Here is a 25,467-nt window from a genome sequence, read left to right as displayed (position 1 = left end):
CAGGGGCGGCCCCAGCGCCCGCCACCGCCCCCTTCTCGGGGCGCCGGAACGCCTCTGGATCACAGGACGATGAGGGAAGGCACCTCTGGAGATCATCCGGTCCAACCCCCCTTGCCAAAGCACGGTCACCTAGAGCAGGTGACACAGGAACGCTTCCAGGTGGGTTTGGAGACTCTCCAGAGAGGAAGGCTCTATGACCTGCCAGGGCAGCCTGTTCCTCTGCCCACCCTCCAAGGAAAGTTCTTCCTCATGTTGAGGTGAAACTTGTGTTTTAGTTTATGGCTATTGCTCCTCGTCCTGTCACTGGGCACCACTGAAAAGAGCCTGGCACCATCCCCTTGCCACCTACCTTGGTGATGCATTTATAGGCATTGACTAGATTTCCACTCAGTCTTCTCCTCTCTAGGCTAAACAGGCCTTGCTCATGGAGTCTCTCCTCGTAAGAGAGATGCTCCAGAGCCTTAATTATCCTTGGAGGGTCCTCCACTGGACCCTCTCCAGTAGCAACTTCCTTTTACTGAGGAGCCGAGAACGGGACACAGCACTCCAGATGTGGCCTCAATGGGGCTGAGTCGTGGAGGAGGATCCCCGCCTTCGACCTGCTGGCCATATTCTTCCCAATGCATCCTTCGCTATTGCACCTCGGGGGACCGCTGCCCTCCGCCTCCCTCTGTTCGCACCGGAGAGATCCTCTTCCAGCAACAAAATCTGCTCTTAAACCTCCAGGTTTTGCCCTTTCCCGGTCCTGGCCGGACGGACAAATCGGTACTGGGCAGGAAGGCGGTGGGACAGCTGCGGGCGCTGCCGGGCTGCTGCCTGCCCCCTGCTCGCCGAGCACTTACACGGCTCAAGCAGCCTGTTGGGTGCCGCAAAGGGAACTTTTAAATGACTTGTACTGCTCTGTTTCACCGGCTGTTCCTGAGCGCCGCTGAGCGCCTGACAGCTGCGGCCACACCGCGGCCTCGGGCGGGCACCGCCGCCGGCGCTGCCTTGCGGGGCTCAGCCTCCGGAGAGCTTGAAATCTTTAGCCTTACTCTGGCATTACTGTGGGTGGGATGCCGAGGTCGGAACAGCCCGCGCCGTGGCAAAACTCCCCTTCTCCCCGCCGAGCCAAAGGGTGCTTGCGCCAGGAGCGGGTCCCTGGCCCCAGGCGGCTCCCGTGGCGCTCCGGCGCCACCTGGCGGCGACAAGAGGGGCCTCCCGAGCCGAGGGAAACGGAACGGACGCATCCCATCCATAGGGAACAGACAGCATCCATAGGGAACAGACAGCATCCCATTCCTAGGGAACAGACAGCATCCCATCCATAGGGAACAGACAGCATCCATAGGGAACAGACAGCATCTGAACAGCTGACAGTGAGGGAACATGCTGGTCAAATGCCCAAGACACAGGCTCTGTACGTGTGGCAATGTGTGTGCGTGTGTGTGTGTGTGTGTGTGTGTGTGTGTGTGTGTGTGTGTGTGTGTGTGTTCATCAAGGTATCAGAGCAGAGGAATGAAGCAGCGATCTGTGGCCCTGATGTACAGAGCAGGGACATGTGCCCAAGGACCAGGGAAAGATGATCAGTCTGGGATCTGAACTCTGGGTATGTGCATGCTTATGCATGCTGCGTACAGGAGCATGATCAGGATGGTGGGGAAGGGGATTGTAAGGCTGTATGCAGTAATGCAAGGGCTGCAAAAGAAAGAGACCTTCATTAATTGTGGCACTTGGAGACATGCTTGAGTATTGAAGATGGCAGTGCTGAGTTAGCAATTTGATTTTATGAACTTAGAGGTCTTTTTCAACCCTAATGATTCCTCGATTCTGTTTCTTAAGGGTATCAAAACATGCCACAACTGCTGGCATGTGCTTTACCTCAAGATCTCACAGGACTGTTAACACTTGGCCTCAAGACAATGGGAAAGGATTTAAATTCTTGGTGTCAAAATAGTATTTGTTAATAATGCTTTTAGAAGTATCTGAGTTTGATACTTCTATGTGCTTTTAATAATTTAATTGCTGTGTTAGTTTCTTAGTAGTGTATTCAGTGAAGAGACATTGTACTTCCAAGCCTTCAGGAATTTAAGAAGGGACCTGGACCTGGGAAGCAAAGTTACAAACAACTTTTACCAAGAAGGTCCTGCATGTTACTGTGGCTGTAACTAACTCCTGGCTGTTACTGTGCAGTGACCATTCTCTTGGCTGTGCTTCCACTAACTTTTCTGACAAATTCCCATTCACAATAAGCACAATTCCTAACATGAATACTAAGGAGCACAACCATGAATAAAAGGGTTTTAGCCTTCACTATGCTAGGGAAGATGTGAAGGGATCCAACATGATCCTCCCTATCCCAGTCTTCCCTGCTGATGCTGACTGCAGTTTCACCCACAGAGGTATCAGTGGAACCATGTGTGTGTTGACATTCCCCCCTTTTAGCAGGTCCATACTGAGCTGCAGGAACAGCCACTGCATGTGGTTTGGATGGAGTCTGAGGCTGGCAAAGCTGGAAGCTGTGACATGGCTGGTATTTCAGTTGTGGGTCAGACAGATGCCTTGGGCAGGATGGAAGGCCAGTGGCTGCAGCATAAACCTTGGACAGGACAAACTAAACCAGCTACAATCCAGTAGCATTTCCGTGCAGTGTTCCCAGAATGACAGGAACTGAAGCGAGACTGAATTAAACAAGGACAACACCAAGGTTGTGAGGTGGCAGACAGGGATTATTTATCCCCAGACAGTGCCCCTCACTGAGGAGTTTTGCTGCACAAGAAGCCCCTTGGCACAGCTGGCAGGAACTATCATCTTCCACTCCTGAAAGCCACCTGGGATGTCTCTACAAGGACCTCTTGAGAAGAAATCAGCTCCTTGAATAGAAGTCACACAGGATGGAAGGAAGCTCTGCTAGGAATTGCTGAATACCTGTTTGACTTCAAAAAGCTGCAGTGTAGCTTTGTGCAAACTTTGCTGCCTCATTTGTGGGGAGGGACAAGAAATGACACTTGGAGCAGATTCTGGGAAGGTGAAGAGCGACTCAGAATGTCATGTTGTGGGAACAGCTGCTCACCACACACTCACTGGATCCCACGACTGTCAAATATTGGAAAACAAAAGGCATCTCCTGTCCATTTTCACATCACACCTCCACTTCTGGCTGCCCATCTGCTTTGGTCACATTGAAAAATGTGTAAGAGAAGTGAAACATTTCCCTTTGCAGCCTCAGCACCAGTCAGGGTCTGTTGCAGTCTTCCAGATGTTTGTCGGTCCCAGAGCAAGGCCCTGAAAACACTCCTGTAACTCAGAATTTCTCTCTTTACTATTTAGAGGTTATAATCTACAACAATTTCATCTCTGTTTTGCTTCTGTATTTTTTCCCTCTCAAAGTAGCTCATCTTAAACTCCAGGAGCATGCAATCCCAAGGCAGAAGCAAACAAACTTCTTAGATGAAGATTGATGCAAAATCATAATTTGTCTCATTTATTCCTTGTAATATGAGACAAATCAAATTTTAGGAGGCTTTGAATTCCTGATGTACACATAAACCCAACAGAGATTATGTAAAGTATTTGCTCTTCACATTCCAGTACAGATCATGTAATCTTGTACACACCAACTACCAGGGATTACTATCCCTTTTTCGCACTGGATCAAATTTATAAATTGTAAGGATGCATTTTTGGTCAAACAGCATTTAAAAAAACCTTATTTCAGCCATATTGATTCAGTTCTTGCTTACCCAGCATCTTTTTGTTCAATAATATTAATGTTTGCTTAATTTTTAATTTATTCTTATAGCTCTTCTGTTTCTTCTTTTGACTTCAGGACTTATCATTTAGTCTCCTTTTCTAAAGATTAGTGGCAAAGCATTGTATTTTGGTATCTTTTATTTTCAATAGCAAATGTCATCTTCTACCTGTGACTCATTTGCCATTGCTCTAGGAATTACCTTCTGTGCATTATTTAAGTGATGTACACCACGTTTTCAGTAATGTTTGCTCATTCCAACAGTATCAGTTTCAAAGTAGATTAAACCACAGTAAGAGGCCACATAATTTAAAACAAAAAATCTGTATCCTGAAAAAAGAAGAAAATTTTAAAACACTTATTGGAAAGTCTTAAATGAAAACAAATGGTTTTCTTTGGGGTGATTTAGAGCCAGTTGCTCCATGGGCTGACATTAAAGCTGACAAAATTCCCCTGGAGCAGTGGACCTGAGGCAGAGTGTTGTGGTAGAACGCCCCTGTAGAACATCCTTTCTCCAGGAAAGTGCTTGTGGCATTCACAAAGTACAGGCTTAGTCCAGTGAGGCTCATCTTCTGTGCTCCCTTTGCAGTCCATGGAGAAAAGCCAGGCCCTCCAAGGCTGTTTCAGAGCAGTGAGCTTGCATCTGAAATCCCATGAGAAAAACTCTCACACATTCCTCTGAATTACCTATGGAATATTCCTCCTTCCAGCTTTTCAGATCTGTGTGTCTGAAATCTGGCCACACAAACCCAGTTATAAACAGTGTTCTGCAAGGTGTTGTGTCCATTCTCCCACACCCTGATGCCATCCCATGTTACTTCCACCACTCGGTCAGCCTGGAAAGGCAGGCCAGCCTTCTGCCGGAGGCAGAAGAGAGTAACAGATTCATTTAAAAAAGACTTCCAAGATCACCAAGTCTAGCCATTAACCCAGCACTGCCATGTCTACCACCACTAAACCATGCCCCCAAGTGCCACATGTACACATCTTTTCAACACCTCCAGGGATGGTGACATAACTGCTTCCCTGGGCAGCCTATTCCAGTGCTTGACAAGCCTTTATCTGAAGTTTTTTTCCCTAGCATTCAATCTAAACTGACAATGGGCACACAGGTGAGCAAAACCATGGCCTTTTACTCCTCAGGGCATGAGGTGTTGTGGATGAGCCCCGGCAGGTGTGAGCAGTGCTGAGCAGGCTCCCTGCAATGTCAGTGTGCAGGAGCAGCAGCCCAGGACAGCAAGCAGAGCTCTGCACTAGAGCACTCCAGTTAATGAACTGGAAACATTATTAACTAAGCCAACATCAGCCTAATGAGAAATCTGTCTCCACATATATTGTATGATTTTTTTATTATTGAGTCAGCTAGGAATTGTTTAATAAACAAAGCCAATGGGAAACATTCAAATAAATGAGTGAAGAGACACACACTTGTTTGCTGATTAATTTTGTGCAAGCTTAAGTCTCTCAGGTTTTCTGTTCTGCAAAGGGTTTTCGGCTTCTTGTTGGATGACATCTTCAGCTTCTGTAGCAGGAGCTTCTGTGGCCAGCTGGGCACTAGAAGAGTGTGTCTACATCTGCCATGTTCATCTTCATGCTTCCCTTGTGACCAACTGCATTACAGGAGCTGTTTGTTGGGCAACTTGGATCTCACTAATAATGACCACAACATCATTTGGGCACGTATTTTCTGTTCAGAATGACTAAAGGCTTTTTTCTGCATTGGAGTCGTTTCCTGAACCAGCTGTGACTGTTTTACAGGAAAAATCAAAACTGAAGGTATGAGGCATGCTTGCCCTCTCCTGTGAGAACTCCAGCATGAGAAGAAAACTATTTTAAAACTTTGATGTACAGTTATCGATCCATTTCTATGTTTTAGTCCAAGTATGGTCAATATACCTGAAATTTATACTTCCTCTAAGCAACGGGATTGTTCCCATTCTTGCCCTTTATTGGGCAGTGATCCTTTTTATGTTATATGCACTGAACATGTGAAGTGCCACGAAACCACAGTCCATGGCCTGGTTGTTTGTCTGCTGTACACAACATGTACTCCTCATTGTTGCCTGTTTTGTTTAAACCTGCCAGCTTGGTTTGAATCCAGAGGGACTTTTGCTTTTAGAAAGAGGCTTGTACAAACTGAGACACCAGAATTAATTTCTAGAAACAATCAATGAGTTTCTATTACTTCTAGTATATCACATGCATTTTTGCCTTTGCTTCCTTTGGAAGTGAAGAATAAATGGTTATTAGACATTATCTTAAACAAAGAAATGTAAGAAATGTTAGGGGGATACAATAACTAAAATTCTGAAAAGCAGCTATGTGCTGTAGGTGACTGCACTTGCTTTTGATATGTTATATCAATTTTTGAGACTTTTGCAATGTGCAATGTGTTCATCTTTATTCTATGTAAAATTCAGACGCAATGTGGTAGATTAAAAAAAAATCAATTTTATTTACCTTTTCTATACATTCCTGTTCAGAGGAAGAGTTCTTTATGTTAAAACAAGTCACAATTGATATATTTAGACTGGTAGCTGGCATAAGCCTTAACTAAATATGTTGAGTAATGCTCACAGCAGGCTGCAATTATCATACGGTGACTAAAAGAAACTAAACCATCAAACACTTAAACTATAATGAATTTCTTAAAAAACAGGGTGTATCTAAATACATAAATATCTCTTTTAATATAAGATATTAAAAATGAGAAATTATTTTAAGACTGTTTTACAAACTATTTTAGTTGACAAATAACAATAAACTTACAAATTAAATGCAGAATCTGATTCTTCAAGCCTGGTGGACAAGTCATCCCTAGCCTTTAAAGGAGTTCCTGGCTGCACTTTCAGGATCACTTCTGAAAATTATTCATAACTCTGTTTTAATTTCCAATCAATTTTTTTCTTTTTACTATAGATACAAAATTCATATCAAACCCAAGCATATCCCTTTGCTTTTCCTCTGAACTTGAAATCAAAGCTTTTGCTGAAAACTAAAACTTGAAACCCCTGAAAGCAGATACTGCTGATTGCACAAACCCAGATAGAAATGAGCACTGAGGAATTAAACTTCTAGATACACTAAAGCTAAATGAGTTGATTTTTCCAAAAGAAAACCAAACAGCTTGTAATAAGGAAGTAATTAGTAAACAAAAGAAACCACAAAAGCAATAAAAACATCACAAACCCATTAACTTCACACAGAATAAAATGCTAGGGAATAATTTCCACTCCAAAGTAGAAATGATTTGCCAAAATATTAACAGCAACAAATAAAAGGCAGCCTTGCATTAAAGCCAGAGCTGGCACAAAGCACACTTTGGGTGAACACATCCACACTTCTGTGTCATGGAAGCTCTTCTTCAATAGTGTAATTTTTTGGATAATTTGGGGAAGTGCAGCTGGCTTTGGTACTGTGGTGCCAGTCCCACTGCCCTACCTTGGCTCCCACCACGAGAAGCAACAAACAATTTCCAAACACACAAAGAAAATCAGCACCTGCTATCCTGCTGCCCACATAGCATTGCAGGAGCTCAGTTTGAGGGGAGGAGGCTGAGGCATTTACTGCATTTGGATTTTTCCCTGGGGAAAAAGGGATCCCTGATGGTCACTGGTGCTTGGTCTTCCAGACAGTCTCAGGACATCCCCACAGGCATGGTCTTGTTCTGGGTGCATGTCTATGACAGGACTACCAGCATTTTCTCTTTAACACTTTAGATTAAAGCTCCAAGCTGAGGCCATGAGGGAAGAGTCGCTTTGCTGGCCCCTCACTGTGTTTCCTAGGAGAGATCACTATGCCAAGGCTAAGCACTAGGACTTGTCCTCAGCACAAACATGACAGCTACCAACACATCAAACATTCTCAGTAATCTCAGTATTCCTTAGGAGGGACCTTTAGGGTTTCCCAATGCATGCTCTGCTGTCCCTGCACCAAGTGAGAGCTGCCCTGATGTCTTACCTATCATGGAAATTGCCCCTCTTCTCACAAACCCCAAAGAAATGACAACCAAGCACCACATGTTGAGCTTTGAAGCAAACACAGCTGATGTAATGCAACAAACAGATGGATAGTTCCTCACTGAGTGGTTTCTTGGTTATTTTTTTGAGATATTTCCCTAGTCCACGTTTTCAGTCTATTATCTCTATTATCACAAACCTATCCTGAAAGGTTAAGCTTTCACCCCAGCCAAGACAAGTCAGACAACTGAGAGTGGGAAAGAGGAAGAACCTTGACAACTTTACAGATAAGTCTATCTCCTATGTATCATGGCCAACCAGGAAGAGTTATCTGGACCTGGCTTTTGGCTCCTGGGATTTTAAGAAAGACAAAACATGTAATGTGCACACCTGTGTACACAGAGATGCACCTTATGTTATTGCAAAAAAATGTTCATCTCTGGACCTGGCTTTTGGCTCCTGGGATTGTAAGAAAGACAAAACATGTAACGTGTATACCTGTGTACACAGTAATTTCTAAGTGTTAGTCTTGATTTGTTCCTCTTTTTAGTGTTCAAGATCTTAGGTCTAACTTTGCATTTGGAGTAATAAACATTTGTATTTGGTTTTTTATTGGACATATTACCTCAACAATGGCTTATTATAACCTTGATTTCCTGAGATACTTCAGGTTTTCCTGTCACAACTTTTAGTGAGATAAAACAACTACTTGTTACGCATTCATCTTCTGCAATACAAATAAAGCAAAATAGTAATGAGTCAAACTGTAGCCACCACTGTGTTTGATAGAATGAGGATTCTTTTTCTTCCCATTTATACTATGTGGAAGAGGTCTGAGACACTCAATACACACTCATTGATCAATGTACAACTTTTAAACCCTGCATCAAGCCCATCAGTCTTGTATTTCCAGTTTAATAATAACACCATGAGGGCCGGCAAACCAGACATCCACACAGGAAGTGGTGGAATCAAGCATCAGGAGCCAGCACATGAGCAGATCCCCAAAACAAGGTGTGAATTTTCCTTTTTGATTTAGGATAATTTGGTTTTGTGATTTTGCCCTGTGGACCTCTGCCCTTGCTGGAGAAGGAGAGCTGCTGTGTTGGTGTCTGAGATGATGTTCACTCCTTCAACAGGAGATGAAACTGCTGTGATGTTCCTGCCTGGGGCCATTATTCAGTGCAGGGTCAGACTCCACAGAGCAGAAAACAACACTATTCCCCAGAACAAGAGTACTATGGTATGGAGGCCAAAAGCGACATCAGTTCTGTAAACCAAACTGATTGCACTGGAACAATTATAAAATTATTGCATTAGAGTCTGGGTTAATGAAACTTTAACTATAGCTTAAAAAAAGTGTATTTTTGGTTTAGTTATTATGTAAACAGGACAAACTCCCCTAAAGAAAAACCACTTAAGCAAAAGAAAAATGGACTGCTTTAAAAAGGACTTTTCCCAGTTTGCTTCCAAAGTTCTTTGACTTCTTTAATGCTTTCTTTTTTCACACACTTCCAGAAACCTTGAATGCCTTGCTGCTGTGGTACCTGTTAATAAAGTTAAAGTGTGTTTAGCATTTACACAAAAAAGATGCCTATTCCCAGACTGTGAATACAATATATAATGTGCTGCTGCTTCCATAGTTCACATCTGTAATAACAAATTCTTAGTGGCAGCACTCATCCCAGATTCATATGCAGTAAGGACTACCCAGTTTAAAATATTTATCTTTTTCTATTCATTAACTCTACCTGTGTTTCTACAAGCATTTAAAAGAGAGTTGTAGCAATCATCTGTGGTATTTACAAACAATTATGTCAGCTTGTTACCCTCAAGCCTCGATGAATTCGGTTCCTCAGGACTCCAAGAAACTCGCTGTGGCTGAGGCAGTCATCTCCATCTAGATCAAAAATCTTGAAGATGGTATCCAAAACATTATCTGACAGATCCTGTCCTGTTGCCACCTTCACTGCTCTCTTGAACTCAGCTAGTAAAGACATAATATTATATCACAGGTGACTGAACTTGGAAAGAAAATGGAAAGCTTATAAATAGCAGGATTCTGTCCAGTTTACAATGGCTTTTGGGTATCCTAACTGCAGAATTTGGGATGTGTAAACTAGTAAACTATTAGGAGGACTCAGTTCATGTGTTCTTGAGCTTGCTTCTTCTTTTGTAACACTATCTTTATTACTTTTATCATAAGCTTTAGCAATGCACTACTTCTCAAGCAACAGTACAAGTGATAATTTTTGCTAGAAATAGCAAAAATTTGGCTCTTTCCTGTTCATACAAATGGTGTTTGCCTCACTATCCCCTCATAAAAAACCTTACCATTTTATATCAAGCCAGCTTCATAACAATTCATTCTACAAGAAAACTCTTCTTCTCAGAGAACAGTAGGTTATATGCTCCACCTCAACTAACAATCTCCTCAGCAACTCTGCAGAAACACAGACCATCAAATGGTCAATGCACTGCTTACAGCACATAGCTTTATATATCTGTAGTTTCTGGTTTTGAGAGAAGCTGGCTAGCTCCTCTTAAATGATGTTGAAGAGTTACTGAGGATTTGTGCCAGAAAAAGCTGCCATACCTCCCTGGAGATGTATTCATCTTCAACTCTTTTTTCTTCTCTCTTTACACCACCATGTGCAGTATAGAAACACCCACTAGCCCCTCTTTTTATCCTGTGGTGCACAGAATTCAGAGTTTTGGCTCAAGAAAGATGAGGAAGTGTGTGGGACTGACAAAACAGCAGCTCATAAGAGTGGAAGGATTATTGTTTATTGTAGCAAGCACAATCACAACACATGAATTGGATGCATTTTTGAAGGCATCAGGGAAGTGTGAATTTCAAAAAGGAACTGGAAGTTATTGAAGTGTAGCAGTATTGTAGATTATTACAGCAAGTTGTCCAATGAAGTCATAAATGCAATATTAACGTGGTTCTGCTCTCATAAACAAGTGCTGTTTATAAATAGTGTTATAAATATGATTATTTCTGAAGCTTATTAGAGGGAATAGCATTCCTGACATAGCTCTCATCTTTGTCTCTTTCAACAATTCCTGTATAAATGGAGTAGATTATTTCACAGTTGGTTTACATAGAATTAAGTTAAAAATCCTTCTGTAAAATATATCACAACTTGAAAAAGACATAAAATATGGGATGTTTATAGTAGTCTTAATTTTGTCTTTGAAAAGATGTTAACTGTTTCATTTTTTGAAGCTGAATTTAAATCCAGACATGGCACTATCCTTTCTTTGAATGCAACATCAATAAAAGAAGATCTTCTACAAGAGTGGGGCATAACAATTTCCAAGCAAAGAAGGACCACCTTACCAGAGAGAAAAGATGAGTTGTGAACTTAGAAGAAAAAGAAATCTAGAAAAAAAGGGAGGACTAAAAGACTGTCTTATATTTAGATGAATGTTCATATGTGTGTGAATACACATGATAATGTCCACATTATCATGCAAACACCAAGACAAAGAACTCAGCCAGATTCAGGAGAGAATTAGACATACAGGCATGTAACATCTGTAAGTTACCTCAGCAGCTGGCTGATTTTGATTACAGTGGGGTTCAGCACAAAAACAGACTAGTAGTGAAAGTCACAAGTTGCAAATCCCCCAGTTTTCTTTGGTTCAAATCCCATCCAAACATGTATCTTTCAAGAATATGTATTTCTCTTTCCATCTTCTCATATCTCTCATCTTTTTTCACATGAGCCCATCAAATATTAATTTCAATGAATGTTAATATCTCCTTAAATTTCCTTAGGAACTTTTTAACAATGTTGCTATTTTGAAATAACTTACAGACTTGTCCTTCAAGAGTAAAAACTAAGTAACAACCTCAGGATTAAAACAAAATGCATTTGTATGTCCATAAAACTTTTGATTCATTGCTCCTATTTCTCCTATATGGAAAGGAAGCAACTCCCCTCCTTGAAATCTTTATTTTAAACCCCACTTTATGACATTGTTTCTTTTTGACAAACATAACTGCATAATGCATCCTCCTCAGCACAGGGAGGACATGGAGTGAGTCCAGAAGAGGGCCACAAAAATTATGTGGTAATTTTTGGGATGGAGCACCTCTTCAGTGAAGAAAGGCCAAGAGAGTTGGGGTTGTTAAGCCTGGAGAAGAGATACCTCAGGGCAGACTTTATTGTGGACTTTCACTATATCAAGGGAGCTTATAAGAGAAGTTTTACCAAGGCCCATAGTGACAGGAAAAGAAAAATGCTTTCAAAGTGAAAAAGCGTAGATTTAGACTGGACATAAGGAAGAAACTTACAAAGTTGTGGCTGTCTCATCATTGAAAGTGTTCAAGGTCTGGTTGGGTGGGGATTTGAGCAACCTAATCCAGTGAAAGTTCCCTGCCTATGGCAGAAGGTTTGGAAAAATGACCTTTAAAGGTCCCTTCCAACCCAAACTATCTTATGATTTATTAGTCTGCTGTCTTAATCCACATATGACAGCACATTAGAACTTTGAAATGAAAACATCTTGGAAACTTTATATTATTATTTTTTAATGAAATAGAAGTAAGTCCAAATACAGAGCAGTATAATATTTTTGGATTTCACTGTGGTACTTTGGGATAATAATTTACATTATTTCATAATTAAAATGATTTTTTTTTGCCTTTAAAAAAACACACATGAAAGATGTACAGCACTTACCCCGCTTAACAGGACGATTTGCTACAGTAAACATCTGCATGGCGATGGAAAAGTCTTCCAGATTATTTGTAAACTTGCAAAAAGTCTTGAATTCTTCCAAACTGATGTTCTAGAGTATCACAGAATTCATATTATATATAATGAATATACATTCAAATCCCAATTATTTGATGTCATTAAATCTGGTGGCACTTAGTGTTTAGATGTGACTGCCTACTCATTATTGATATTTGTTTTTCTCAGCTGGACAATTATCATTGCTCTTGTATAAAATTCAAGGGCTGCAATACTTCATTCGGTAACTGGTTATCTCATTAGATACCCACATTAAAATGAAAATCTGCGCACAGAAAGGAGGAAGGAAAACAAAGTATATTTGGGTACCAACCTCTCCTGCTTCAATTCTGTCTTTCACATTCTGCCAGTAAATTTCATTGTTTTCCTCATCAGTGAAGTACAGCAACCATGCCGCAAAGTCTTCTTTTCTCATGACACTCAAACCCTTTGAAAACTTGATGAATTCCATTTCTTGGACTTCTGTTTGCAGATTTTCCATGAATCTAAGTGTAAACAGATATTATGCATCACTTGTTACTTCCACCCCTGTATCACCACTACTACTTAGCTACCAAGTGGCGCAGACACCAGCTCTGAGCCACAGACACTTTCGACATTGCCGTTTAAAACAAATAAACCGCACAGGTTTAATTTTCCTCGCGCTCGCAGATGTTTCCAGGGCTGCATTTCTACAGGGACACCAGCAGGACGCGCTCTCGGCATGCACAGGCGGCTGCTGCCGGCAGAACTCGGGGACGCATTGGACATCTTGGTTTTACTCGGGTTTAAAAATGCGCAGATAAGGAGATAAAAAAAATCGGTAAGGCAGCAGCATAATGAATGAATGAATGAAAAACGACCTGGTAACTGAAGGCCTGACACATGATTTATGAGGTTTCATATTAAAAAGAGAGGAATGACAAGATTGCAAAGTGCCTAAAAAGATGAGGCCATAATAATCACAAAGGTGAAAGAGGAAACTTGAAATTGCTGTAGGAGATGACTGAAAGTATCAAAGATTATAACTACATACAGAGGTTTGGTGAATCAGTTCTGTGCTCACAGGAGGATAGATCAGAGAGGATTACAATTGACTTGTACAGAGTTAAGAAGAGTACAGAAAATGTTGCAGGGGTTTGGGAAGGTAAGAGAGCTGTCTGAAAATGGAAAGAGTAAACATCAAGGTTTTTAGGAGGCACCCATTCTTTCAGGAAAGAAAGAAAAAAGTATTACAAGAAGCAAATAATAACCTGAAGGTACAGAGCTGTAATTGTGAGTTCCAGCTTCAAGTTTTTTCAGTTTGGTCTATATGGCTAGTATTAATTTTGAAAAAGTTAACACAGACAATACAGTGTGATCCACTTGGTATTTTCCACTTCAGAAATGGGGCAATCCAAAAACAAGAGGTGATTTTTAAATAAAGGCTAAAACCAGTGGTGCTTGCCAGAATCCCCTCCATATTGCTAAAGAACCCTTCTTTATTGAGTTGCAGAAATTATTGACAAGAGGGAATGAAGTACTCCTATATTAGGACAAAGCAATTAATTGGAGAAGAGGACAGCTAAGGGTCTGTGTAGCCAATATCAGCAGAGGCTCATTTGCTCATCCATGTTTGCCTGGCCTCACTGGGTTTGAATTCTTTCCCTTGAAATTACAGCATTTGAGTCCACATAGCTATCTTTAGCTCTTTAATGAGATCACTTGGACAATTAGTAGCTTGAAGCTCTGTGAAGTCTATAAGGGGTTAGCTAAAGACTGCTCTTGAAGCATAAGCCCTCTCTTGTATTCTTCCCTCTAACAGGTAGAGCTGCACATGCAAATAAAGGGCCAAAAAATGCTTCACAGCCCAGGACATGCAGGTAAATGAAAGCCTGATAGTGAGGTGAATTTAAGTTTCAGGCTGGGGCTGAGTTAGGGTAATACGGAGGAGGGGTACAAAATGCTGTCACATTTTATATGTGCCTTTTTCTGGTCGAGTAAAGGGGATTCTACAGTACAGCCAAACACTAAGATCCACAGTCCACCTTAAGAACTGACACACTTCCAATTCCCTCAGCTCTCCCTCTCAGAAGTGGATGAAACACCAAAGGACCAGGTAGTGCAACCAGTGTGACTGGGCAGCCCTTTGTCTTGCAGAGTGGCAGAGCTGCCTTGCTCAGCTTGCAAAGCACTCCTCTGTTTTCAGGCCCAGCTCCTGTCTTTGTAACTCACAAGGAGACTGCTGCCTCTGGCCAGCACCACAGCCAGCCTGTGCCAGGGAGACCAGCTCCATGGGCTGGCACAAGCAGCCCTGCTGCACCCACAGCCCCCAGCAGTCTCCCCAGGTCTTGGGAAGGGAGGTCAAGGTATAGAGGGAGAGAACAGCATGGATCTGGCATGTAGACCAGGCATGGAGTCAGCCCAGCAGAGACTGAGTAGGGCCACTTGGCTGCATTTTGAGAGTGGCCATCGCAGGCAAGGAGGAGATGGTATCTGGGGTGTGTGGTTTGTGGTTGGCTGGAAGGCACAGCCAAGACTGTGCAGAACAATTTCTTTGACTGTAGTTTCTACCTCATGTAACGTCTGGTCTGGAGGAGGAGAAGTTGCTGAAAATGAGGTCACCCACAGAAATATGCCTAAAACTTGGATGTAGAGAAATGAGACATGTGTTTTATTTTCTTGGATTTTTATCTATGAAAGGTGGACATATTTTGCAACAGACTTAAGGTCTTGAGAATTGAGCTATTTATCTTGGGGAGAAAGCTCTCAGTCATTTGCTTTACTGGTTGCTAGCCACAGGCAATGACACAGAAACAGATTCTTCCACCTTTTCTGAATATTGTATTTCCTTAAGCAGACAAGCCATGGTGATCTGCCTTCTAGTCACACCCAGTAAGGCAGATCAATCATTCCTACATGATGAGGAAGGAGCCCACCAAGCTGCACATATCAGCCTGCTGAAAGGGGCAGCAAAGTCAGAGCAGACAGTGAAGGGTTTGGCTGCAGCATTTTCAGTGCGCTCTTGCTTCTGCACCCTCTTCTAATTGAAGTTCATTTCAACTTGTAGGCTTGCTCCTGGCAAGCCAGAGTGGGAAGATTTCCTGCCATATCAAATCCTACTTGGAGCAGTAGCTGAAATGTGCAATTTAAAATTTATGTGATAGTTTCCCATATTACAAAAATTAAAATACTGTGAATCATCGCATCAGCATTCTAGGTCACTCTTATTCCCAAATGTGAGATTTAAAAATCCTAATGAGGTGTTTTTTTAAGTAAAAGTTATTAAAAGTTATTAAAAATAACTTTCTGGTTAGGAAGTAAAACTTGATACATAAATGTCAAGACACCACTAGGGATACTTGCTTTTGTATCTTCTGGATCACAGCGCAATGAGTTTCAGCTGTGAAGTCCTCAAAATAAATCCAGATATTAGGAGAGAAACAAGCACAGGAATGAAATTCCTGCTCTCCCAAAGTCAGTGGGATCTTGGCTGGAGATTTGGTAGGGAGTCAGAATTCAAGTACAGGAAAAGGATTCTGATTGTAGATATGCTCTACAATTAAAGAATGATTACACTGGGAATACTCTTATGCTATAGTAGGTTGAAAATGAAAGAAAGCTTTAAGTTTCCAAGTAACAAAAAGGATAGGTAAACCATAAATTTATAAGATGGGGAAAAGGCCAGGAATAGAGAGCACTTTCTTTAAGACAGCCCACTTTATCCACACTCTCTAAAACACCCACGTTGAAGGCCAATGGCCAAATTCGTTATCGTGTTACAACAGCATCCAGAAACCTTATCAGGATTTATCCCTCATTTTGTAATGGGTTCTAGTATAGAAAGAGGGAGTCTCCCAAGGCTTTTGGCAACTCATCTTTAATAGTGCTAACCCACCACAAATAGAAGTGAAAATGTAATAAAATAGGGGAGATCTCAGGAATGCAGCTATTCCCCCCCTCCAAATGGAGAAGTGCTACCTTAATATTCTTTACTAGTTTATATTCTTTACTAGTTTATATTCTTTACTTTAAAGTGCCACCTCTGTATTCTTTATGGCACAAAAAGAAGTAGATTGAAACACTAAAGGAAATATTGGGGAAAGTTTTTTTTCCACCTCTTGACCTGAACTGTTTGTGCAGAGCTTCAACACTCAATACAGAACTGATCAGTTCCTGTCACACTGATTTATAGAAAGGAATCTAACAACAAGGATAGTGGTGGGTATACCACCACAGCATTTGCATCATGCTTTGGCTTCTCCTTGTGACACCAAAGTCCTTCTGAAGAACTGATAACCCCCTCTGCACCAAAAGACTGTGGCAAACCAGCTGCAGCTTGCCTTTTTGCAATCTTTCAAAACAGAATATAGAAAAATCTAATAAAGGCTTGACCAATTAACCTTTAGAGAACATTTAGATCTATGCTTGTAAATTCAGGCTTGCAAACATTAAGACAGTTAATCAATCTTACAATTTTCAGAATTGCAAGCAAAACTCTCTTTGATTTACTGTCCTTAGCATTTCCAAACCAAAAAACTCACTTTCATTTTTAAGCGTTCTATAGAAACTAACCAAGCTACTCTTTTGCTAAGCTCACACGGAAGGAAGAAAAATATTTTTCTCAAGCTCTTTACTAAGTATTTGGGAAATATTTAGATTGAGTTATGACAGGAATATCACGAAGCCAGATTTTGTTGCTGTTCTCCCCTTCTTCACTGCCTGATCTTGGCTATAACTGATGTAATCTCTATGTATTATGGCTCTCTCTATATGCACACACATAGATAAAAGTGTAGGAACAGAGACAAGCAATCATACTCTATTTCTGCAAAGCAATTCCAAATCCCCAGATGAAAATCACTGAAAATATACAAGCTGTCATCACAGCAAAAGCACAGCACGCTGGCTGATGATGACACCTGAAAGAGATCCTGCATCCATGCACTGGCACACATACACCACAGCCCCCCCAAAAATGTCAGCAATAGCAGTGGGGTCCAGCCTGGATCATTTTGGCTTCTTAAATGAAAGGTTCCAAATAAAATGTATCAAGGAATTCAAAATACTGAAGAAACAGGCTAAGTAGGGAAAAGGCATGATCCCTGTATGGCTATACAATTTGTCACCTTCAATCTAAAGCAGAAATTTAAAAAGAACCATAATTAAAGAATATTTCTGGAAAAAATTCTATTAACTGATGAAACAAGAAGCAAGAAATCAGGTAAGGGAATGACATAAACTGGATTGAAACGTTAACTTTCCTCATACTATTAAAAGAGGCCCATTGTTTAACCATACTGGGAAGTACCTTTTTTGTAAGACATTCCTGAAAAAAATACAACAATCAGAGTGTTTTTTGAATATTCTTTCCATACTCTCTGCACTTTCTTTTTTCCTTCAAGGAGAATGTAAGAGATTTAAGCTTGCTTGGGGACAGATTACAGAAAAAATCACAGCAGTTGTAAACTGTTTAGGGAGTGAAATACTGTCTCCTCTTTTATTTGGGATTAGACATACTTAAACAAGATCAGTAAGGGACTTTTTTCAGGGGCAAACAACTCCCAGTGTCTCTCAGGAAGAAATATTTCCTATACCTAGAAAATGAAATAGTTTTCTACTCAGACTAAAAGATAGTACATTTGATATAGTTGGAAATTAAAGCACAAGTTAGATTTTTTTTAGAAAGAAAAGACCAAAAATTATTTCTGTATTAAAAACCAGGAGAAATCCACACTAAAGAATAAAAGAGCCTTGAATTCTGGGGACATTCTCTAAGAAAGGACCTGGTATTAGAAGATGACATTATTGTTGAGGTGTAAAACTGGGTGGTGTCATCTGAAACAGAAACTTGCTCAGACCTTCTGAGAAGAAAGACGGCTTCCAGTATTAAATCTACCCTCTTTGTTACATGATTTTAGGCTTACTGCATATTATTCTGTATTTTCTTAAAATGTTACAGGAGAATACTGTTCCAGCTGTATTTGACTAAGAGGCCACACCTTTAGTAGTGATATACATAAACATACTCCAGAAATTAATAGTTCCTAACATTTGCCAGGGAAACATTTGCTTTTGAAATTGTAAATTCTTATTAATAATTACTATAATGTCCTTATGTTAAGGACAATACAACTAATAAGAACTCATCTAGCAGTCTGGAGCTGAACATGTGTTTCCTGAGTCCTACCTTAAGAAGCCTGAAGATCTGTGAAAGAGCCTTTACATTTGACAAAAACACTGCCTGAGGATTGTCTGTGTGTGTATCAATACCTGGGATTGCCCAAGAAGCAAGCACCAGCTGGAGACAGATGCCTGACCATATTCCCTCCCTATTCTCAGTGTGCCTCCTGTGTTCAGGGCAGTAGGAAAAGAGGCACAAGAACCGGTTTACATCAGCCTCACACTGCCCCAAGAGATGTAGACAGTTTCCATTTTCTTTGTGCCATCTGAATGCAAAGAAAGGAGAATAGTTTGGCAAATTAATTGCCCTGGTATATTGACTGTGGCTGTCTGACATTTTAAAAATGTTTGGACTGTGGGCTAAAAGGCTTGGATAATGCTGGTGTGCATGTAGATACAGATGGCTGCACACTTACAAAAGGATTTTTTAATGCTGGACAAACTGAAAAGAGGGAGCATGAGGAAGATATAAGTAGGTAATGAGATAAGAACAGTGGTCTCAGCTTTCAGAATTCCCATATAAGTACAGTGAAATTTCAGAATGAAAGCATTCCTGTTTTTTGGGGTGAATTATTTTTATATTTTTAGTGGGTTTTCCTTTTTTTTCTTTTGGGTGGTTTGGTTTTTTTTTTTTTTTTTAGTTTTAAGGACTCTGAAGCCCAGCAATATCTGTGTATTTAACTAATGTGACAAGTTTTAGTGTGTCCTAATCAAACATAATCACCTCTATTTTCTACTAGGTACTACACTGATCAATGGAAAAGCTTTCTAGGCAAGAACTTGGAAAATGATAAAAGCATTTACCATCATTATTTTTTGCTTTTGAGAATGATCTATGTCTCTACAGCTCATCAGTCATCTCTTGTAAAAACAATGTGGCACTTTGATCAAACAGCCAACAATAGCTTCCCGCAGAAGGTAAAGTGTTATGAGAGGCCATCAGATAGAAATCACATTTTCAACAATAGGAACCCAGAAATGATGTGCTTGATTTACTTGCAAATAAAATCATGTGAAAGGTGATATCCTTGCAGAGGTTAAGAAGACAGCGATCCTTTTATTCACCTTTCTGCGTGTTAAACAAACTCCAGTGTCACGTGGCAGCTGAGATGGAGTGTCTACGCAGTGATAAAGAGGCACATTCCAGCCCCACGAAACATAACTGCCACTGTTGAAAAATTACCTGCATTAAACCTTACACTTATCCCACAAATTTTAAGAGCAAGATGTGGGAGTTTGATTTTGATTACAGGCCTCTATCTGTGTGGCAGGCAAAGGTCTTTAACCTATGTGTTCTGAATGTACAAGGTACATAGTTTCATCAATGTCATGCCTCATTGGGTCAATGTAGGATTTTATCTAAAACCTGAGGCTTTTCAGTTTACACTGTATATGCAAACACAACCTTTTACTGGTGCTCTCTGCCTTTTGTTTCATTGAGAGGATCTATGGTATTTATAGAAAAGGGAGCTGGAGACATCTTAAACTTATTTTACTCACTTAGATTCCTATTGAGCTAAGGTCTTCAAAAGGGAAGGGTTGTTTATTTGAAGACTGGTATATACCAGAGCCACTGGAGCCAAACACTTTTTAGTCTGCTGATTGCAAAAACATTCATTTTTAAGAGGGCTGCCACACATTCTCCACTTCTGAATGCAAACTGAAGCAAAACACATTATTCTACTTTATTTTTGCAGTCTGTAAATGACTGATTATTTTTGTAAAAAAGGTAATACTGATAGATAATCTTCTCTTAATGCCATGCTACAGTATGTGTGTCAAGACTCAAACAGGTATCTGCACAGTCTCATTGCAAAAGTAGTCCAAATGGTAGAGGAAAAGGCACTGGGAAAGTTTCAACAGAAGCTGGAATTTGAAGCAAGTGGAGAAGCTGCCTGTAGCTTACCATGACAGCTGTAATGGGAAGGAAATATCCCAACTCAGAAAATATTTTTTAATTGATTAGAAGTCACTTTTTCTGTGACTTGGTCATTGCTTAATCTTCTGAATCAACTCAGTGTGATGTGAGATAAATGCCTCAGTTGGGGTAACGCACAGGGGGTAGGAACAAGACTAGCTCCTGTTATACTTGCCTAGCTGAAAAAATACCTGAAAAACTCGGAAAAGCGAAGTTTTTCCTTTCCCTGTTTTCCAAAGAAATGTACCAGCAACACGGTATTAACACCACAGCTGTCCAGTTCTGTTTCCTATAAAACAAAAAAAACCCTATATGATTGTTATGCTTTGCATGATCATTAATATTAACCATTAATCTAAAAATATTTATTTGAACTAGAATTTCCCAAAAGATACTTGAAATTTAATTATTGTTCCCCAAGCTATCACACAGGATCTCAGAGCTGAAAAACTCTTCCACATTAACTGCTAACAGTGTATTATAAGTTCTGCTTCTAAATACTCTATATGAAAGATAAGAACAATTTCCAACCACCATCAGTGCATTTTATTATAATATTTTATTATTTTTATTATTAAAATGGAGAAGGTTGCAAGTTGAATCTTTAAGAAACTTTATTCTCAGGTGAATATAAGGCTTAAATAAAGTTAGCATCTGTAAGTAAGTTTTTAGTTAGGTACTTCTAACATGTTACAGCTATTTAAAAACATTCATGATAGTCTAATAAATGCAGCTAGGAAAATACCAACACTGATAATGCTCTATTATATTATGGTCTTACAAGGCTTCTGGGAAATTTTCAGGGTTAGTGACTTTTCTGTAAATATTTTTAAAATCTGAGGAAGAAATTTCTGCAGAGAAGGGATACACACTATTCCAACTCAATCTTTAACAAGCATAAACCCACACATAGTGCTGGATTTCTGCTCTATGCTTCTTTCAGCACCAGCATACTGGCATTTCTTTGAACACAACAAAACACTAAGCAACACGAAGAGAGAATTTTTTTTAAGTCTGTAGGGATTTCAGCATACTATTCTTATGACATCTAAATAGCCTCTGCATCTTTTATCTGGTTGAAGAGGTAAGATGAAAGACAAGAGTCTATTCATAAGATTTAATACTAATGGTTATTTAGCTTTCAGCATCATCAATAACAAGTCCCATTAGTCGCCCGTGTTTCATGCTTACTGCATACATGACCCAGTTATTCTACAGTTACAGCAGAAACATTCCTCATTTCTACTACAAGCTACAGTTCACCAAATGCCAGTGATATGACTTATGTATGAGTGAACCTAGGAAAAAAACCACTTTTCAAGCCATATGCAAACTGCACTTAGTGAACTTTTATCATTTAATTGCAGGCAAAGAATATTTAAATACCCACAAGATCCATCCTTCTGAAGTTTAAACACTTCAGATTACTGTGAAGACTGATGCATAAACATTGGTATATGCTTTTTTTGAAAGCCAAAAGTCAAACATTCATGTATGCTTATTTGAAATTCAAACCCAAACTATTTATATCAGAATGTAAAGTTTTCTAAAAAGAAACAGAGAAGAATCCACATATCCCTCATGGCAGCTAGATTGTAATCTGCTTTTTGTGGGTTTTGCTTACATGTTTAAAGGACAGTTGAAAAATGCAAGGAATAAATTTGCTAATGTAATTTTAAAAACTGAACTCATGATTACACAAATTAATGCTTCTAATTTAATTACTCCATATTATAATAAGTGCTTTATGAAAACAAACTGAAAAATGAGGTTTAAAATCACCTTTTCAAAACTAAGTCTGTGACAGTGAAAATTTTTCTCTTCTATTAACATTTTTCTAGTTACAAGCTAGAAGAAGGCATACAAACAATACCTACCTCATCTTATCTAAGATGACAAAGCCTATCCCAGGATTTATAACAAATATGCACCTACTTGCTGGCTACCTTCTTTATCAGTTGAAATTCCTCAGTGAAACTGGCAGATGTCCAAACACTATGTTAGTGAGAGTTAAATATATTTTAAAACTATAAAACAGTACATTTCTTTAAAGCATAGAATGCAACAGGAGACCACAGAGACTACACCTTAAGGGTGAAATTAAAAAAAATTATTTTTCCTAGAGTTAATGCTATTAAATTAAAGTACATGTTAGTACATAATTCCTTTTTGTCCACAGAATCATTAGGAGCTTTTGCTGCTGATCTGTATAAATTAGTACCAACATGACAAATCCTTGTTAGAAGATAACGAGAATTCTATTAATATTTCTAACACCTCGCCCTCGTGAGCTTGGTACACTTGGAATGTCTCTCTTGGCAATAAGAATGAAATGGTAACCCAATCCCAGGCTGTAAAGCAGACCAGACTGGTAGATTTAAATCACTATCTAAACTGAGTGAAAGTTTGTATTCTGGTGTATCTGGCTGCTTCAGGCCCTGGGACGGTGCACCACAGAACCCTTTTGATCTGTGCATTTTACACAGAGTGGAAAAAGGATCCCAGTGGTCTGAGTTTCACCTTGATACAAGCACACGATGGGGCAGAGACATGTATCACAAGTGGGGAACTCAGACATGTTCCAGAATCCCAAAGACCACACAATCTGATGCCACACAAGTCTATGAACTAATGAACATGTGTGTACATATTACAAACATAGGCTAATTTTCCTAGAGTAAAGTTAACACCTCCTACACTTTTCAAAAGTATCATGAACTGCTGAATTATGCAATTATTCCTTTTTAAGCAAGATCAGATAACACAAGTTATTTCCTTATTACATTACATAGGCTGTTAACATAAGAGGCCTGATGCTGCAAACACTGAGTCATGAGCAAAGACCTACCTAATCCTGTAGCTCTCCACTCAGCTTTTGACATTTAGGACCTGATACTGCAGCAAGCACCAACAAGTGTCACTAAGAAGAAACTTATCGCACAGTGAGATGGGATTTTCAGAATAATGTACCTAACTGATTTTCAAAACTCATCTGAAATGTTAATAGACTTACTGTCTCTAAATTCTTACCACCTTTCCTTGCAGAATTTTGCCTGAGGCATGACTGGAAAGCATTCATCATGATTAAAATCTGCAATTCATTTCTTGTTCTCTTGCTTGCTTCCTGAGAGATGGCATTTGCTGTGCAATGTCTTACTTCACTAGAAATTCTAAAAATAATATGTATTTTGGATTGAATATTTTTTTTTAGTTAAGACAGAAGGAGAATGAGTAGACGGAAGAGTGGGCAGAGAAGTGAGGTTGGGCAAGGAGGACAATACCTTAGTTTCTGTCTGCTAATGATGTCCCAAATCTTTCCAAAGGTAAGACTAAATCTTTGCAAATTTTTCTGAGTCCACTGCTCTGCAATCCTCTTTGTTTTTAAGCAGCTAGCTCAGTCAATTTACCATGCCAGGCTGCTATCCCAGCCTAGGTTCACACACTGCTAAAGAGAATTCAAACTTTCTGTCATTTTGAGAGTCTCCCAGATGCTGAATATATCCTAGGACTCAGTTCTGGTAAGAAGGTTTAAAAGATGTGTCCATTGTGAAATTAATCCTAACAGTTACAGTCAGTCAAAAGAACTGTAAGCAGGCCAGATAGTGGGACCAGGAGATACAGATCTCCAAAAGCAGTGATTTTTGGCAAAGCCCAGACAGTCTCTAGTGGGCCCCAGAATGAAACTGTGTCTTTTATGATAAATCAACTTTCATCCTAAGGTAAATCCATACTGAAGTTTTTCATGTTTTGCAATGAACGTTCTTACTAGGTAGGATTCAAGAATACCTCAGGTCTGATGCAGAAGGGCTGAAATGTGCACAGATGATTCTACAGAGAATACAGCAGACAATATTTGAGAAGTCTGACAGAATATCTTCTAAACAATAAACAGCATCCAATAACACCCATAATTCCTATTACTGAGAGGATCAGCTCTTTTCTTAATGACAACTAATGCCATGGAATCACTCTGCCGTACACTTAGGGCCTTTTGTAACGACGAACATGTAACTTCATGGACATCCTCAGGTTTCAGTGCATCACCCACAGCTCTGCATCAATTCACATAAGGAGGTACAGAATAAAAATGGTTTCCAGCTGGTGGGGCTAAAACTAATCTAGGAGTAGATGCTGCAGGAGATACTTTAAGCCCCAAACAGAAACAGGTTGCACCTTGCCTTGTTCCAAGCAGGCTGACTGTGCCAAGAGTCGGGGAATGGCACTGCTGCACTGCAAAGCCCGAGGCTACCTGACCCGTGCCCTGCTGGCAGCCTGGGAAAGCAGCTCCTGCCCATAGCTCCTCACAGGAACCCAGGCCCTGCCTCTCTGTTGTAGCATACTTAAAAAATGTAACTTTGCACCAAAAAAAGAGATTCCATGACAAGGACTCCCTTCAGGAGGTGTGATGTGCTATGAAGCCCACTCTTTTGATCAAGGCAGACCTGGCCTTGAAGGCCGAGCACATCCGTCCTCAGCACACACAAACCCTCTTGCTCTTAGTGCTGAAAATGGCTCAGGTGGCCTGCCACCAGCTCCCCAGCCAGCCCCTGCTCAAATATGGTTCCTTCTCTCTCTTGAGGTTACAATGTCATCAGATCATATGGAAAAATAAAATAATTTCCTTGTCCACGAGGTAGAAAATGGCCCAGCACTTTTCTAATAATCTAACATTTTGATGTCAGACAGTTTGGTTCTTTAGGGGGTTTACTTGTCTGGAGAATTTTCTTTAAAGCACATCATGCTGCTCCTTGGTTTAAAGTATCTAAAAGCTTTTCAACAGAATTCAATGTTAAATTGCAGACACAAAACATACATATTTATGTTGGAGAAGATAGGTCAAGAAAAAATGTGCATTCCATCTGAACTGAGAGGTTACAAGAGTAATGACAGACTCTTTGGGGAGGGATATTAATTTTAGTCTTGGACTAGATTCTTGTAAAATCTGATGTG

The 25,467-nt window shown here is 40.1% G+C and overlaps 1 protein-coding gene across 1 annotated transcript in view; it reads right to left on the bottom strand.

Annotated features, from left to right (window-relative positions):
* Positions 1-6,160: 6,160 nt before the first annotated feature.
* MICU2 (mitochondrial calcium uptake 2) overlaps positions 6,161-25,467 on the bottom strand; it is a gene marked incomplete at its 5' end in the record, with an annotated part of 113,907 nt that continues 94,600 nt past the window's right edge. Inside the window, 6 exons of the mRNA XM_031066045.1 lie at positions 6,161-8,026; positions 8,135-9,236; positions 9,519-9,676; positions 12,384-12,492; positions 12,772-12,943; positions 20,709-20,806. Coding sequence (XP_030921905.1) covers positions 9,132-9,236; positions 9,519-9,676; positions 12,384-12,492; positions 12,772-12,943; positions 20,709-20,806 — 642 coding nt within the window. The remainder of the gene's footprint in view (positions 8,027-8,134; positions 9,237-9,518; positions 9,677-12,383; positions 12,493-12,771; positions 12,944-20,708; positions 20,807-25,467) is intronic.

Source organism: Geospiza fortis, unplaced genomic scaffold (genome assembly GCF_000277835.1).
Source record: "Geospiza fortis unplaced genomic scaffold, GeoFor_1.0 scaffold16, whole genome shotgun sequence".
Classification (NCBI taxonomy): domain Eukaryota; kingdom Metazoa; phylum Chordata; class Aves; order Passeriformes; family Thraupidae; genus Geospiza; species Geospiza fortis.
This window is presented reverse-complemented; position numbering and strand designations above follow the sequence as displayed.